This window comes from Dromiciops gliroides, chromosome 2 (assembly GCF_019393635.1).
Source record: "Dromiciops gliroides isolate mDroGli1 chromosome 2, mDroGli1.pri, whole genome shotgun sequence".
In the NCBI taxonomy this organism is placed as follows: Eukaryota; Metazoa; Chordata; class Mammalia; order Microbiotheria; family Microbiotheriidae; genus Dromiciops; species Dromiciops gliroides.
Window position 1 is genome coordinate 365,190,933 of NC_057862.1, and position 18,070 is coordinate 365,209,002.

General features: G+C 38.5%; 1 protein-coding gene across 10 annotated transcripts in view; it reads left to right on the top strand.

Moving 5' to 3' along the window:
• CHD6 (chromodomain helicase DNA binding protein 6) overlaps positions 1–18,070 on the top strand; it is a 197,470-nt gene that overhangs the window by 165,587 nt on the left and 13,813 nt on the right. For 6 of the 10 annotated variants that reach the window (XM_043987068.1, XM_043987067.1, XM_043987073.1 and 3 more), the window contains 4 exons: positions 1,479–1,931; positions 2,862–3,053; positions 4,222–4,341; positions 12,461–13,503. In XM_043987068.1, coding sequence (XP_043843003.1) covers positions 1,479–1,931; positions 2,862–3,053; positions 4,222–4,341; positions 12,461–13,357 — 1,662 coding nt within the window. In that variant the 3' untranslated portion in view covers positions 13,358–13,503. Of the gene's footprint in view, positions 1–1,478; positions 1,932–2,861; positions 3,054–4,221; positions 4,342–12,460; positions 13,504–14,683; positions 16,365–18,070 lie in introns of those variants that run through there. The other 4 variants (XR_006354944.1, XM_043987075.1, XM_043987070.1 and 1 more) reach the window with 4 other exon arrangements.

The window sequence follows — 18,070 nt, forward strand, 5'->3', positions numbered from 1 at the left end:
CAAATCTCACTTTAACATCATGAAACCTAGGCATAATTTCAGTTATCCAATGACCCCAAGACAAGTTGAGTCACTGGTGACTATAAACTAGCACTGAAACCTAGTGGCATTTCTCCTGAATGTCAGTCTTTATTTTATTGTTTTTATATAACTATTTTACATTTATGTGATAAACATTTTGGCTATTCAGGACATTTATAACATTGTTCCTATCTTTTAGTTCCCAGCCTTTCTCTATAACAGTGTTTCACCTACTATGTTTTCCTGGAAGCACACTGCTTTAATAAAAACTTGTTGATGCTCATTGACAAAGATTAGAAGAGATTTGGAGCTTTTTGTTAGGCTTATTATTATCTTTTTAAAAATCTTACCCTTTTAAAAAAAAAGAAGTAACAATAGATATGCCACCCCCACCCCACCCCCGCAAAAAAAAAAAAAGAGTAGTGGATTCCTAGTACTCTGATACACTGTTAGTTTAACTGTGAAGTGGTCCTGCCATTCTGGATTTCCATTTGAAATTATGCAGGAAAAGTGACAGTGGTTCATACTTCTGATCATATTTTCTGGAGATGTCAAACACAGAAACAAAAGTCCATCATGTACCAAAGCATTCATATCAGCATTCTTTCTGGTAGCAAAGAATTCAAAACAAAGTAGGTGTCCATCAATTGAGAATTGGCTGGGGAAAATTATATGTTAGTATAAGGGAATATTATTATTCAGTAATAAATGACAAATCTGAGAAATTTGTGAAAACTTGAGAATATTTGTTTGAACTGATAGGGAATAAGCAGAACCAAAAGCACAATAGGAGATGGTTCTAATAATGTAAATGCAGTGATCACCAGAAGAAAATTGAGCTGTGAGTAATGGGAAAATCAGTAAAGGTCCTAGAAAAGAAACAACTGAATATGCCTCTACCCTCATAACAGAGGTAGGGGACTACTAAGAGTAAACAAACATCATATACATTTCCATCCGAGTGTCTGTATTGGATATTTTTAATTGTTTTAAATTATTCAGTCTGGGGGCAGGGATGAATAAAAACAAAAGGCATCAACAAAATGTTTTTTAAGCGGAGAATTTAATGGTGTGTGTGTGTGTGTGTGTGTGTGTGTACTTAATGTCTGTCCAAAAGGCACTACAGTAACCAAGAAGCAGGGCAAGTAATTTTTAAAAAGGGATTTTAAAGTACCTGAGATCCTGGTAGGTCTCATTGACCATCAGCGATGAATGGTTCTATTTAACCTGGTTGGTCCACAAGGCAAGACAATTTAAAATGCCAGAGTAATAGTCTCTTCTTGGGGGGGTTGGGGGAAGGGGTTCAGAAGAGTGAAAACAATCCTCTAGCTGTCTTTTAGCAGAAATCTTTTTTATAGACCTATATGGGAGCTGACGCTTGTACTACAGTTGTCCTTGCATGTAAGAAATTCTTTGAAAGTAAGATATTAATGTTATGCCATATTTGATATTAATAGGAAAGTTTCCTGGCTCCAATATTTGCCAAGGATGAAAGAAAGCACAGACGCCCCTATGAGTTTGATATGGAGAGAGATTTGAAGTCTCGGAGCCTAGAACAGTTCTCTGCTTCCCATGGACACCCACCTATTATGCTCAATGGCTGGCGTGGGGAGTCAGCCATAGACCTCTCTTGCACACCTGATGCACCCCCAGCAACCACCTCCCCTTTCCCATTGAGCACCAGCACACCTAAGATTGGGACAGTCAGCACCCTCCAAGGATCCCTTGGCATGGACTTGTCTGGAATTCTGCAAGCTGGGTTAATTCACCCTGTTACAGGACAGATTGTCAATGGAACCTTAAGAAGAGATGATGCTGCCATGAGGAGACGAAGAGGGAGAAGAAAAAATGTAGAAGGAGGAATGGACCTCATCTTTTTGAAGGACAGAACACTTCAGACAGGAATTTTGGTAGGTGTATAATGCCCCTGGAAGGAATGCTCAGGTCACTTAGTCTTTTCTGAGGAGCTACCATTGAGATGTAAAGATTAAGAAGCAGTCTTTCAGGATTCTGCTGCAGTAGTAACCCTCAAATATTGAGCCGTATCAGTTAGGCTGTTTTTCTGGGAGTAGTTCCTGTCTGTCATTTAAACAATTATGTTTCATTAGACACCATTACATTTCTCTATACATGATGCCCTTTTCTAATTTTAAGCTCAGTGGGCTGGTATTGTATTTTGTAGTTTCTGTATAACTCTTCCAGCCAACTAGAGCAAGATGGTACTTGCATTGGGTGTTTAGTGAATAATTGATGTTGAACATAGTCTTCTTCCTGCCTTGTGTCCTCCTTCCTCCCACCCCTGTATTCATAGAATATTTAAGATGATTTGTTGGCTCTCTGTAGTTCTCCAAATAAGTTACTTTGGCAGTCAGCTTGTCTAATCAATGAGACTTTGCTAGACAGAACTGTGTTTTATTTTTAATCTCCCTCATTTAAAAAAAAAAGTCTTCTACTGTGATTTTTAGAACATTGCATTTATTTTAGCAGTGTATGCTGGGATTATTACTGAAACTATTGTTGTGAAGGTAAAGAAAAGATGAAAACAAAGAAAATGTTTTGACACATCTGTTTTTTTAGAAATTCTCTTATTCTACTATTTGTACTTAATAATTCACATATTATAGGCCTCTACATTTTATAAAATGTTATCAGCAACTTTATGAGACAGGTAGCATAAGTGGTATTATCCCCATTTTCTAGACATGGAAGTGATGTTCAAAGAGAGCAAAGTCCCTTATCTTAGTAAAGGTGAAAACCTAGATTTGAACCCAAAATCCAGTAACCATTCCAATACATTCACACATTGCATATTCCCAAATATTCATTTTTTTTTCCATTAGGAGGTCCAGGAAGATCAAGAGCAGCCTTCACCAAGCAGCACCCTCCCCGATGGGCCAATCTCGGCTACCTCATCTCCTCACACAGTCACAACAACCAGTGTCCCAGCTGAGAAGACTATTCCCAACAAGAGTTTGTTGGACTGGTTAAGGCAACAATCTGATTATACAATAGAAGTTCCTACCTTTGGGACAGTAAGTGGAAACATGATGTGTGTCTTCTTTCTACACACTTCCATGTGACTTGATTGAGTTTGAGATCGGGAGCTTATTGGAGAGAGTAGTATGGGATAGGTTCCAATGAAATGTATGAAGACTGAGGTTGTCACTTAAAAATAAAGTCCTTTTGTTTGTGATTCTAAGACCTTTGCTATACCAAGTAACCCTCTAACTATAACATACAGGTCAGAAACATCTATAGAGAAGTGAATGTAGCTGAAACTGAATAATGAAAGAACTGTCCTCACTGACACCATTTTGATACCTCAAATGCTTAACACTTAACTCACTGACACTGACATTTAGGTGATGTGGTTCATGAGAAATCAAGTTACGAAATAGAAGGCTAGATGCGTTTTTATGATTTATAGTTTGTGGTGTTTTGTTGTTGTCGTTGTTTTTAAATCACTGCTGTCCTTAAAGTTGTCTTTTAGGGATTTTTCCTTCTATTTTACCTTGGTATTTTCATCCTCTGGACAACGGTTTGGAAAAATATCATTGTCTTATCAAATTTTTCCTTTTTAATTTCCCTCTTCTCCATTAACTACCAATCCCACTCCCTTGATCTTAGATCCATTACACTAATAAGCCATGTAAAGGAGTTCATTTTAAAAAGGAGGGGAGAAGACTTAGAGGGAGAAAGCCCCTCTACTCCAAATTTCCCCCCATTCCCTATCCTCAGGGGAACAGAGGATAAACACATGTAAATGAGAGTGACAAGAGGGCAAGGTGATGGCAAAAATGCAGAAGAAACAAGGTTGGTGAGTGCATACACAGTGCCACAAAGACCCATCGGAGGCCATCTGTCTCTAGCCTACTTAGAGCCTGGAGCAAACAGAAAATAGTCTAAGTTCTCTCTATTGCACAACTAAACACAACTTTAAATCATTGTGTTTTACCGTCTACTAAACATTGATACTTTGCTCTACTTTTTTCCAAGTTAAAGGACAGAAAGGAATGAGAAAGCAAAGAAAAGGGCCCAGCATGGGCTAGGTCCTGGTGTATTTTCTTCCCTTTAATTGGTGTCAGGCTCTTGGAAATAAGTGTAATGAAAGAGACAGCTACATAGGACAAGCAACCAGCTCCACAGAAAGCAGCAGGAGAGTAGTTTAACATTTTAATATTTGCTCTCTTTGCTTCTTAGAATTTTTCAGACAAACCGAAGCAGAGAAGACAGCGTTGTAAAGAACCAGGAAAATTGGACATGGGCTCCCTAAGTGGAGAAGAAAGAGTCCCTGCTGTCCATAAGGAGACAGGACGGCAGGTAAGGGAGAGGACATTTGAGATGCAGAGAATATTGTGTTGAGTTGTGTAGCAAAGCCTCATTGTTGACTAAATCCTAGGCTAAAAAGTCTGTAAAGTAATTTGCCAAATGATATCTACAGAAAGGTTGAGGAAGATAGGAGTGGCATAATAATTTAGTAAAGGCATATGGCTAAAAAACATTAAATATTGCATCTCAAACTCAACATGTCCAAAACTGAACTCTACTTTCTTCTCTCAGGCCCTGCCTTCTGCCCCTTTTCTGTTGGAGGTACCATCCTTCCAGTCACCCACATTTAAAGCCCTGGCATTATCCTCCTCTCTTCATTTTTCCTCATCTCACATATCTAATCATTTGCCAAATCTTGTATTTCTTACCTCCGTAAGAGCTCTTGAATCCATCCCTTTTCTCTGCTCATACCACCACCATTCTAGCTTAGGCCCTCCTCACTCCTCCCTAGATAATAGTCTAATTAGCAGCCTCCTAATTGGCCTCCCAGGCTCAGGTCTCTCCTCTCTCTAATCTATCCTCCACACAGCTGCCAAAGTAATCTTCCTAAAGGGCAAGACCAACCATGTTACTCCCTTACCTGTTAAATTCCAATGGCTCCTAATTGCTTTTAAGGTCAAATGTAAATCCCTCTGTTAAGCTTGTAAAGCCCTTCCCAACCTGGCCCCAGCCTTCTGTGTGTGTGTGTGTGTGTGTGTGTTTGTGTATAATATGTGTGCATACTTATATGTGTACATATCTGTGGTTTTGTGTATGTATATATGTGTGTATTGTGTATATGTGTGTAAACATATATGTATATTGTATTGTGTGGGTCTAGATATATTTTACATTCCCAGTGCCTATATGATAGAATGTATAATATATAATGGAAGTCAGGATAGGTTGGTACTAGAAAAATCAATTTAGAAATCATCTGTATGGATATGGTCATTGAATCCATGGAAACTGATGAGATCACCACTGTATAAAGAGAAGATGGCCTAGGACAGAGAGCCTTTCTACAAATAGATTTTGTTGTTCAGTCATGACCCCATTTGAGGTTTTCTTGGCAAAGATACTGAAGTAGTTTGCCCTTTCCTTCTTTAGCTCATTTTACAGATGAGGAAACTGAGGCAAACAGAGTGAAGCAACTTGCTATGGGTCACACAGCTATTAAGTGTCTGAGAACAGATATGAACCCAGGTCTTCCTGACATTATGCCACTTAGCTGCCCCCAAGAGAATGGATGGATGGATGGATGTAAACACACACACATATATAAATTTAGATATTTAGGTGTATAGATATTTATCACTCACCTTCTTGCACACTACATTTGGTTGCGTACTTGCATTCTTGTTGTTCCTGACACACACAATCCATCTCCCATCTCTGTGCTTCCTTTTCTCTCACTTTTCTCTTAACTCTTTTCAGTTTGGCCACTGACCTCATCATTCCAATGAAAACTACTAACTTCATAGTGTGGTAAAAAGTTTTAACAGTCGGTTAGATAATGGAGAGACGCCAGTTTTGGGGTTTTTTTTAGGACCACCCTTTTGGGGAGGAGACCAACAGCATTGCCTGCTGAGCACTCAACTTCTGACTTCCGGGGTGCGAGCTTAAAAGGCAAGGAGAGAACGGAAGTGGGGGCTTTTTCCTGCTCTGCTGGTCTCCTGGCTGCGCTGCACAGACAGACGCGGACTGGAGTTTGACTTGGCCCGGCTCTCGGTTAACAGCACGCGCTTGACTCGGTCTCTCTCCCCAAAAGTGGCCTTGGGTTTTGGTGAGTTTTATACAGAATATAGACTAAGCCTAGACTTAAGACGATTTCTATTGTATTTCTACTTTCCTATCCTTCTAATCAACATCACCTTGTGACTACCATACAATAAAAGCTCTATCTAGAAAACCAGAAGCTTCTTCCATTTACTAGTCTGGGAGATAAATTAAGGGAAAGTTTAAGTAGGGGAGATTTATGATCTAATATCCAATTTTAATCTCACAAAAGCTAAAAGTGATCTTTTAATTACCAAACCTAATGGCCTTTTCTCACTCCTCCTTGACGTGATACTGTAAATCACCATCTTCTCCTTGATTCTCTCTACTCATTAGGTTTTTGTGACACTTCCTGGTTCTCCTCTTAGCTGTCTGACTGCTTCATCTTCATCTCCTTTGCTGGATCCTCATCCAAGTCATACCCACCAAACTGTCCTAGGCTCTTTTCTTTTTATATCCATGATCTCATCAGCTTCCAAGCAAAGTGCCATCTCTCTGCAAATGATTCTTAAATCAATTTTTCTAGGCTTAAACTCTCCTGACTTCCATTCTCCAACTGCCTATTGTTCATCTCAAACTAGATGTCCTGCAGGCATCTTAAACTTGGCTTCTCTAAGACTGAAACTAGTTATGTTTCCCTCAAACCCTCCTTCTTCCTAACTTTCCTATTACTGTTGAGGGCATCACCATCTTTCTAGTCACTCAAGCTTACAACCTGGGTGTCATCTTCCACTCCTCACTCTCACTTCCCTATATTTAATCTTTTACTAAGTCCAGTTATTTCTAGCCTATTAATATTTCTTGTATACATCCATTTTCACCTCTGATACTGTCACCACTCTAATGTGGGCCCTTTTACCTCATATCTAGACTATTGCCTTCTGCTTCATCTCTAGTCCATCCTTTATTCAGTTGTCAAATTGATCTTTTATAGGTGTAGATCTGTGTATATGTGTGTGTGTGTGTGTGTGTGTACATATATATACACATATATGCCCATGTGCATGTGCGTGTATAATATATATATAATTAGTTATTTTACTCAATAATTCTTCTTTCCTTAGAATAGCAAATCTAGTAATTATACGGTAAAATAATCGTTTTTGTATAATTTCTGTCCATCCTTATTTCTTTTCTTTTGACATCACCTTTAAAAACAAAGAAAGGAACCTACCATGGTCAATTCATTTTCCTTTTACAATTTCAAAAGTATGTAATCACTTATTCTCTAAAAGCATTAGGTGATTTACAACATATTTTACTTTTTCTATAAATGTATGGTTTTTCTATAAATGTATGGTTTTCTTTCATCCCCACATCCTCCACCAAAGCCACTTGAGTATGGAAAGAGGAGGTCCATCTGTCTTGGAGCTAATGCCTATCAAAAGTTGTGTTTGTGGGTATGCTTTTGGTCCCCTTTTAGCTTTAATGTAAAAAATCCTAGTTTCTTTTTGGGGTCTGGAAGCACGTAATTATATCTGCTACACACGTTAACACCATCTCCCATTGTCTCTCTTTGACATCCTAAGTTAAGCAGACTTCACATTCCAAGGTGGTAGAAACCCTGCCTGCCTGCAGGAATGAGCTGATGGTGTTTTCATTGTTGCATTCATCAGTTATGGTAATAACAGCTCATATTTCTTTCCTCAAATAACTCTATAAGAGGAGTATTGTTCCCACTGTATAAGTGAGGAGACGGTGGTTCAGAGTTGGCATACACAGCCCTGCAGCAAGTGTTAGGGCCAGGATCAGAGGGTTGAACCACCCGGACACATTGTGTTCATATCCTAAGACTTCTAGTTCTTCTGTGATGGCCAAGTGAAAAGAGTGTGGTAACTATAGTGTTGAGTCGTTCAGTATTTGTTGAATTGAAGGTCTGTTTCTGAGCCTAGGTTTTGCTACTGTTACCTCATTTGGTAAAATGGAGGTAATAAAATGTCCCAAATGTCTTAGTGCAGTTTTAAGGTGTAATTATACTATCTACTTCAAATAGATATTATTGAGGAAAATGCTTTCTGAACCATAAAGCATTATAGAAATAGGAGTTACACTATGACACTATGTGGTCTCTTCTTTCTGCTTATTTTATGTACTCTAAGCATTGGTTTTAGAAACATTTGAGAAAATTGTGCCTTCTTATTGTTGATGCTTTTCTCATTTCACTCTCACCTGAATTTCTTTAGTGTGGAAGTTAAGGTTTATCACCTGCAGGGAATTCCTTAGAGTCAAAACTTATTTTAGAACCTTCCTTACTAACCACCTTCTTGCCACAAATGTGTTTCTCCTTCATTGTTAAATGGATCTAACCCTTGTTTTAAAGCAGAGGTGTCAAACACCTGGCCTGCAGACCACAGCACTTCCAAGTGTAGCCTGAAACATAATCAAATGTAATTGGGAAATATTTAACAAAATAAATTAAAATACAATAAAACATAGATAATATTCTATTTTAAAACTAAATCGGGGGCAGCTAGGTGGCGCAGTGGATAGAGCACCGGCCCCGGAGTCAGGAAGAACCTGAGTTCAAATCCGGCCTCAGACTCTTAATGCTTACTAGCTGTGTGACCCTGGGCAAGTCACTTAACCCCAATTGCCTCACTTTAAAAAAAAAAAACTAAAACTAAATCAATATGCTGCCCATTAGAATCCTTAGGTGTATTTAGTGGCCCCTGTTTCTATTTGAGTTTGATGCCTCTTTTCTGAAAGTTAGTTTCTGGTGCCCTCTGGTAAGATGCAAAAAACCAAAGCATCTGTTAGCATAAGGTACAGAGCCACACCTTGATTCCCAGTGAATGGAATCTCTGGATTGTAACAATACCCTTGTGGCCATCCTTTCTCCCAGCTGCATTCATTTTGTATCTGATTGTCAGGATCACAGAGCCCTCAAGAGCTTTCTGACTGCTCTATGCCTCTGCAGGTGGAAATACTTCCATGGGACCATAGGCAATTCAAAGAGACATTAGAGATGAACTAATTTAACCTCTTCATTTTGTAAATGAGGAACCTTAGACCCAGAAAAGGCAAGTGACAGCCAGTACCAACCATACAGGTACTCAATAGCAGTCAAGACTAGAACCCACGTCTCTGGGCTCTTAGTGTTTTTTTCTCACCATGCTCTGTGGCCTCTCTGCACGATTAAAAAATACAGTGAATACCCAAAAGACTATTCCTTTGTTCTAAATTCATTTCTGTATTCTGCCCCTAATTTTAGACTGGCTAGAATCATTCACTTCAGTGGCTGTACACATGAGTATAATATCCAGAGGGCCCAGTATACCAAACCAAATTTCTCTGGAAGGTATCATTCTTAAGAATATACCAACCTCCCTAGGATTGCATACATTAAACATTTCATAATTGATGATTAAAATGTTACCTACATTTCCAGTGAGCATTCAAGAGTAATAATAATAATGATGATGATAATAATGATAAATAGATAACATGCATATGATGCTTACCATGTGCCAGGCACTATGCTAAACACTTTACAATTATTATCTCATTTGACATTCACCACAACCCTTCAAGGTAGGTGATACTATTATCCCTATTTTACAGAAGAGGAAACTGAGGTTAAGTGACTTGCCCAAGATCATATAGCTAGTAAGTGTCTGAGACTAGATTTGAACTCAGTTCTTCCTGACTCCAGACCTGGCTCTCTATCCACTGTGCCACTTCCACTCATTATCTTTGGTAGAAAGTTAATATGTAAATGTGAAATTACTTATTCCCAAGATGCCCGTATAGTTATTATAATGACATGCTCTTTATCTCAGTGCACTTAAAATCATATAGAAAACTACAGTTACCCCCAGGCATTGTTCCTGTATATGACTCTCCCTTTCTCCTCCATTTAGCTTTCCTATGGAAAGGGAGCAGGATCATTCCCAGTGTGTAATTGCCATGGGGCAGAGGCTTCCAGGGAGTGGATGTATTGCTGTGAGTGGCTGGCCACAACACTCAGTGCTGGAAGCAAAGAACTTCAGTTACAGGGTGGTAGCCGCTGGGTTACTAGATGATTCTCCCCATACAGGAAGTGGTTAAAATACTTGCCAACAATTGTCCACAGACTGGAAACGTTTTCCTTTCCCTCCCAGGAGGATGCTTTGCTTTTGCTCCCTGGGTCTGAGGAGGGAGAATAAAAATGAACATATACTAACCCAGCTATTTTACACCACTCCAAAGTGTCTGGAATTCCCTATCTACTCTTTGACTTTGGAAGTCCAAATAATTTCTGTTAATCTCTGACACTGTTAACAGAATATTGATAGGAAATAAATTAAATTATAGAATGAAGCATAGTTGAATTCTGAGGCCTACTGGTGATTTTCTCCTGAACACTAAGACCACAATTAGCCCTTCCAAGATTTAATGAGTAAGGGATGGAACTCTGCCTTTTAATGGAGGGAGCAGCTGGCGGGTAAATGAAAACTCAGCCTCAGTCACTTTTACCAACATTAAATTTGCTTTAAAAGAAATACCTAACAGTGGGTGGGCTTTCAGTGAAGAAGTACTAGAAACGTTTTGTATTATAGCAGCACTTACATTTGACTGACAGTTTTTCCAAGGTTAGGATGCCTCTGTTAACAGTTTGTTCATTACAGTTACTGAGAACCAGAGAGTGTACCTGTAAACAGATGCATAATGTCAGTTATTTCTATTGATAGGTGTACCTAATGCATTTACACAGATTATTTCAAAATTGTGTATTGCATCAGTCTCTAAGAAGTGTCTTGTAACTGATAATAGTTCACCTTCTTGTAGTGTTTCACATTCTATAAAACAATTTAAATCACCGTGTGAGGCAGGTATTTGCAAGATTATCGTCTCTTTTGCATATCTTAACATTTTTCCAGGAGAAGTATGTGCCTTCTTCCTTACTCCTGACATCATTGCTTATAGACCTCTTAAAGTACATCTTTCAGGATGGGCCAGGTAGCCTTCCTCCTTCCATCTCTCTGCTTTTTGGGGAAATGAGGGTATTCACATGGGATAGAACTTTGGAAGAGGTTTTAATTCCATTAAGAAAGAACCTCCTCAGTGTTTCCATTGGTTTAGAAACAATTGAACCAGGAAACATATTCTAGAATCATTGTGTAATCTCTTGGCAAGACTGTACCTTAAGCTTGGGTCCAGTTTGGCAAAATGTGCCAGAGCTTCTGCTCCACTGACGTAACCTTAGAGAATCTTGGGGTAACTCAGTGCCTTCATGAAGAGCACTTCAGTAGAGACTTAAAGCAGAGTATGCTATGGCCAGTAAGTTGTCTTGCTTGACTGTTCATATTTGTTACAAGGAGGCAGAGGTTTCAGCACAGAGTGGTAAGGAGAGGAATCAATGCTTATTAATTTAAAAAGAAAATTTTTTAAAGAAAAATATGTTTAAATGATTATGAGATTTACAATAGGAATTTTCAGTGACTAACTTGTTAAGTAATAGAACTATAGAATACAAGTGATGGAAAGAACTTCAGAAATTTTCTAGTCCAGCCTTCTCATTTGATAGGTAAGTGGTTTATCAAAGAGCACAAAGGAATAAAACCAAAGTGTCTCTGCTACATCGTTCTTCCTTTCAAAGTTTTCAAAGAGATATTGTTATTATTCTTTACTACTGCAACTTATAAGGCTTAATCATCTAGAAATCTGGTAATGATCACATATTCTTCAAACGTGTTATGCTGCTGACCCATGTGCATATGAAGTTTTGCAACTGATGAGTCTCTAATAGTCAGGTTACTATCCTTTAACACATAATTTATGAGACATAAGTGCTTCACAAAGTGTTTTTTTGCATATCAAGATAATTGGGTGGCAAATCCTTAAGGGGTATTGATTTATCCAGCAACTTGACAAAATGTGGACACTAATTTTTGATAGAATTTAGATAAAACAAGACTATGTCCTGTGATATTAGAGAGGCCATTTCAGGTTGTTAGTACCTGCCAATGAAGTCTTAGTATTGCTCCTCACAAAACCTTTCATTCCTAGTAACTCTCACAGGTTTTTAAAGGCTAAAGACTGCTTCTGTCTAGTGAGTTTCTTTGGAGCTTTGCTCAAATGGTCATCTGCTCAGTAGTAGGTCAAGAATATTATAGTAGCATTGTGGTTTTGATTCTGGATAAGATTGTAGCAAATTCTCTCGGCATCCATTTAATGCCCCCTTAGAAAATAAAATATACAGTAAGAAACCCCCAGAACGATTGGGTAAAATACCTGCCAGCCCTAGGTAGGTCAGTTGCCTTCTTTGCTGAGTCATACTCTGAAGAAGGAAGAGCCAACATTATAGTCACCCCAGATGATTTCTTATAGGGTAGTAACTGAGGGATTTTGTGTTTCTTGTTCCAATTTTTAGGGGTTTCTACCAGAAAACAAGTTCAGTCAGATCCTAACTGAGCCAGTTCTCCGAGATGCTGGTCCTCGAAGGAGAGGAAGGCGCCCACGAAGCGACCTCATTAAGGCTCCTGGCATTGTGGCAGACTCTCCCTCAGGAATGGGACCACTGTTCATGAATGGACTCATTGCTGGAATGGATCTAGTAGGACTTCAGAATATGAGGAATATGCAGGGCATCCCGCTTACGGGGCTGGTTGGGTTTCCTGCTGGCTTTGCGGCAGTGCCTGCTGGAGAGGATGTCAAGAGCACCCTCAGTATGTTGCCTATGATGCTGCCAGGCATGGCAGCCGTACCCCAGATGTTTGGTGTTGGAGGACTTCTGAATACACCCATGACGACGACATGTACTTCAACGGTTCCATCATCTTTAACAAGCACAACTAAAAGTGGTACGTCAAACACAGAAAAGGCTACTGATGACAAACAGAATAGCCATGATGTAAAAAAAGATACTTTAGCTGAAGACAAGCCTATTCCTAATTCCTTTTCAGATCAGTCTGAACCTGCAATAACTACCAGTAGTCCTGTAGCTTTTAACCCTTTTCTCCTACCAGGAATGTCCCCTGGACTGATCTACCCATCAATGTTTCTCTCTCCCGGCATTGGCATGACATTGCCAGGCATGCAGCAGACCAGACATTCTGAAAACACAAGCCTAGAAAGCCAGAAGAGGAAGAGAAAGAAAGCGAAAGGGGATACCCTGAATCCAGACCCAGAAACTGTCCCCGTATCAGAAAAAGAATCTGGAAACGGTCAGAACTGTTCAGAGCACACCCCACTTTTGCCCACAGATAAAGAACATGGTGTACAAGCTGAGCAAAGTGATTTAAAAGGAACTCATAGTGACACCAATTAGAACTTGATTTCATTAAGAAAATTATTGTGGCTTGTAAGTTTCTTATCCCATAAAGATTTGTTATTTCCCTCACTTCACCTTCATAAAAACCTGTGTTTCCATGAGTAATATTACCTCCCTAATTCCCTGTCCAGGAACTATGGTAACAGATATTAATAGTTTCAGGGTCTCGCCACTTTATTAGATAAAAGTGTTGTCTAGCTAGTCTGGGAAGCACAGAATCCTCATTCTGTTATCCAGTTGTTCATTCCAGCAAACAATAGTAAATTCAGTACTTGGTGACATGCCCTACCCCATTCCCTTCCAAATCTTTTACTTATTTGGTAGGGAGAAAAAGGCAAAAGAAAGCATGTGTCTAGTGATCCGCAATTACAATGCAAAAGAACAGAGACAAGGGTAATAAAGCCTTTTTCTTTGAATTACACTAAATGGAAAACAAGCAAACAAACCGGTATTGGGGGACCAGATGCACATCTATAATACGTGCTAATGTGTATTTTTGATTTACAATGTTTCCCTATGTTATCATGATTACTAGATGAGTAGTATAGACAGAGGTATATAACTAATGATTGAAAACATATATTCATTTCTTTTTTAAAAACAAAAAACAAAAACATAACTGGTAGCAATATAATTTCCCCCTTTCCTGGCTTTTCAGATACCTGAAACAAGTGAAGATGTTGTTTTATACTTTATTAAATGACAATTTTGATTTTTTTTCAGTGCCCCCTTTTCCCCACAGTTTAAAAAAAAGGTCCTCAGTTTGACTGAGAAAGCTTTACACATGGTAGGCTGTGAACAGAGGGGCAGGGGGGAGGAACAGTCACACTACTTAAAGCCAATTACTTTAGACTTATACTGGCATTTTATTCTTATCTATGGCATTAATACTCTTTACAGAGGGTTGGGGGTTTTTTGTTTTAAGGTGTTGTTTTTTTTTTTCTGGCAACAAATTCACCCCCTCTGAATCCAAGGAATATGGAAGCATGATAGATTTTATTTTGCATTGTTCCTTACCCAGAAGGGCGCCTCTGCTGAAATCTACAAGAAATAGTCCCATAGGACGGCAGCTTTTATGTTCTGGAAGGTCCTTTGTCAAGGCCGTTGAAGTTTTCCAAAACTTGGAAGTGTCCCCTCTACCAGCACTACCACCAACACCCTGCTTTTTATAATGTTAGACTGTGAAAGGTTGGTTTTTTTTTTCCTCCCCACTTCCTTCCATCATCTCTGTTATGTTTGTATTGGAAAGTTGGATCCAAACACCAAATTACTGAGACATTCGAGAATATGTTACAAATAACATTATTTTTGATTCTTCCTTAGACTCTCAGTCTTCAGAAGCTTGACCTAAGAAGAAACCTGCTTAGGCACTTCTCATCACCATCCTTCTCTACCTGCCAGTTAACATTTTTCAGTTCCCTTAGTCTTAGCTTTTCTGTAGAGCTCATGACCTGAGACTTGAAATAAACTCACAGTGGTGGAGTGCACTGGGGGCAGTGGGCAGTGCAGCAGGACAGTTGGAAATGTTGGAAGTATTGCTAGTGTCCATTTTGTTGTCACAATTTACTGTATTTTTTACATTTTCTGTTACAGTTTTGCTAATTTATCAGAAGGTCCAAACGTTTGACATAACTATTTCAGTTTGCATTATTTATTTATGATGCTTGTCATTGTCTTTTATACATTTGGGATTATAAATTATGTACGTGTTAAAATTAGCATCTCACAGAAGTCTGTTAAACCATCACTGAAAATCAACCAAGTGTATTTTCAGAAACGAGATTCCCAGTTTCATGGATCAGAGGAGTAAACCAGAAATTATGTAACTGATCATATAGCAAAGAAGCCAATAATTAAACATGTTGTATTTAATAACACCCTTGTAGCATAGCTGCTGTATAATGCTATCTGTCCACAGATTTCTTAGAAATGCTGCTCTCTCTATTTAACTAACATTTTGTTCAGTTTTGCCTCCAGTGGAAGCAGAAAGGGTTTTTTCAGCTGTTAAATCCAAAATCAATATAATTTATTTATGTAAAAAAAAATTCGATTGATATATTTTTGAACCTTTAAGTACTAATTTTCTTTTTATCAAGTAGAAGAAAAAATTGTATTTGCCCTAAATCCTTAAAATACAAATGCTATAAAACGTCATATATTTTGAAAGCCTTACTGAAAATGAGTATTATACACATCTATGCAGATTTGGGGGGAGGGGGGATAGTTTCTATGGAAAATTTGTTTTTTCCCAGGTTGCACCATCAATAGGAAACAGGGTTCAATATAGATTTTATTTAAATAGCTAACAGCATGCTAAGTTTCTTGTTTTTCCCCTCTCCAATATGTATGCTAACTCTCTGGGTATCTGGGCTTATATTTGATTGCTCTTGTGACCCTGTTTGAAAAATGAAAATGATACATTATGGATTATTTGCTCTGTAAGGCTTTAGTGGCTTCTTATGACTATTTTGATATCCATTTCCAAAAGCAAAAGCCAAATTTAAACTTTTCTTCCACATCTTGGATCTTTTCATTCAAATCCATGTCATTCATAAACACACTCTCTCTTAATCATTCTTCACCCATATCGTACTACATAATAAATTGTCTGTGGTCTTGACCCTGCATAAAAAAAAAAAAAAGTTGAAAAGTCAGATTTTTATTTGAGGTGTTTAGTGACACTTTGTTGTCTTCTGCAGATTTGACACAGTGTCTGTTATTATACCAGATGGGTGCAGAAATCCACTTGGTGGATCTTTGTGGTGCCTAGTGCCATGTACCCTATGGGTATTCATGTATTCATTGGTGATGAAACAGAGATGCTTTTTTTCAACATAGCAACCTTCCAAGGGCACCTGGTTAAAACCGTTTATGAGGATGGATGAAGAAGGAACAGTAGCCATTTGCCAGGATTGGTGTCTCTAAGGGAACCAGTTAGGAAATACTTGTCTTCTCCAACCCATGGAGCTCCAACCGTGAAGCTACCCTTCATTTGGGGTTTCAGGTGGGTTTCATATTTGATAGGTTCAAGCAGATCTTTTGCCTCCATAAAATCCCAGTCCTGGATAAACTACTAAGAAGTTTTGTTGTTGCTCTTGTTTACATTTGGGAAGTCTTTCAAGTCTCTGGTGTCAGAAGTTCCAGATCATCTCCTTGCAACCTGAAAAGTAAGATTGAACCATCAGATTCTAGTATTTCATCATCAGGTGAGGCTAGGCTTCACTCTAACAGTATTTTCTAGGGAATCCAGTACAAGAAAAGTGAAACGAGGAAGACAGAAACAGGTTCTTGTTCCTTGTTGTTCTCCCCCAGGGTTCCCAGTACATAATCAGCTGTCAGCAAGCATCAATTGCATGAATCTAATAAGAATTCCATACTGTTCTACACCTTAATAATGATTTACATTGAAGAAGGGGTGAAAGGGTAGGTGTGTGAAATGTTCGTTTCATTGTTTCTCTTTTAAAACAACATCAACTCCCATTGAATCAAGGGAAAAGAATGATGAAAAGACTGGTCCTTTTATGTGTTCTGGTCAAGATCAAACCTGTCCCCACAGGATCTTTGGGAGAGAAGTAGAGAAGAGTTGGCATTATTTCCATCTAATTGCAAGTAGATAGAGTTGACTTGACCAGGATTACTCAGTAAAGAGTAATTTCTAGTAGAGCCATAAGTAGAATCCAGGTCAGTTCTGAGGTTGCTATGACTTTTTTTGTAGGAACAGCACATTCTTCCTGCTTATTTTCAACATTGCTTACCAAAGCATCCATGAAGTGCTAGGTTTGGAGACTCCCAGTGTCAGAAGTTGGAACTGACATTTCAGTAAATTTGGAATTTAAAGTGGAGAAAAATAGAGGTCGTCTTTAGGTGCTGTGGTGTAAACATCCTTAGGAACATGTCTCCTATGTGCTGGCTTAATTTTCCTCTTGATTCTTTGAAGTGTTGCATTGCAGAAGTTATTGTCAGAGTCTGTTGAGCCTTTTTTCCCCTCAAAAAAAAAAAAAGTTATTTGAGAAAGCATTGAATTCAGACCTCGCATGAGCATGGAAATTATCATGATGGGTCAGATCCATTTTTTTTTTTCCTCTGAAGAGAATGCTGAACTGACTGATGACAACAAGAAAGGTTATTGAAGGGGACAGAGTGATCCTCCTTGATTCTGAAACATATTGATTAAAGTTTTAATACATATGAACCCATTTTCACAAAATCCAACTTCCTAAAAGAACCACCAAAATGTGATAGCCATGTGAATTTAAAAGACCAGGAATATACTTCATAAGACATAGCATTTGTCTTAAGTGTTTTAGCAGTAATTGGAGTCAGGTTTCTCAGGGATGCATAATTTAGTGAAAACTGTATGAGCCCCTTAGAAATAAGAAATACTGATAGTGAGGTAAAATGGGCTATGTATGTAGCAGTTCTATTGGCTAAATAAAGCCGAATTTTAGTTTCTTGGCTTCTGCCTTTTGATGTACATCCATAAATGGCATGGAGTTAATCTGAGGTCACTTTCTAGGAGTAATAGGGTGGAACAGCTAGGGGAAGGATAGATTTGAATGGGAATGATGTGCCCTTGAACAGAACACATTGGTTTGAAAAGGACCCCCAAACACTGACCAGGTCCTATAGCCTAACACTTCATAGAAATGGGTTTTCTTAAAGATTAAATTAATCTGACCCGAAGGGAATGAAAGAAAAAGGAAGACAGCA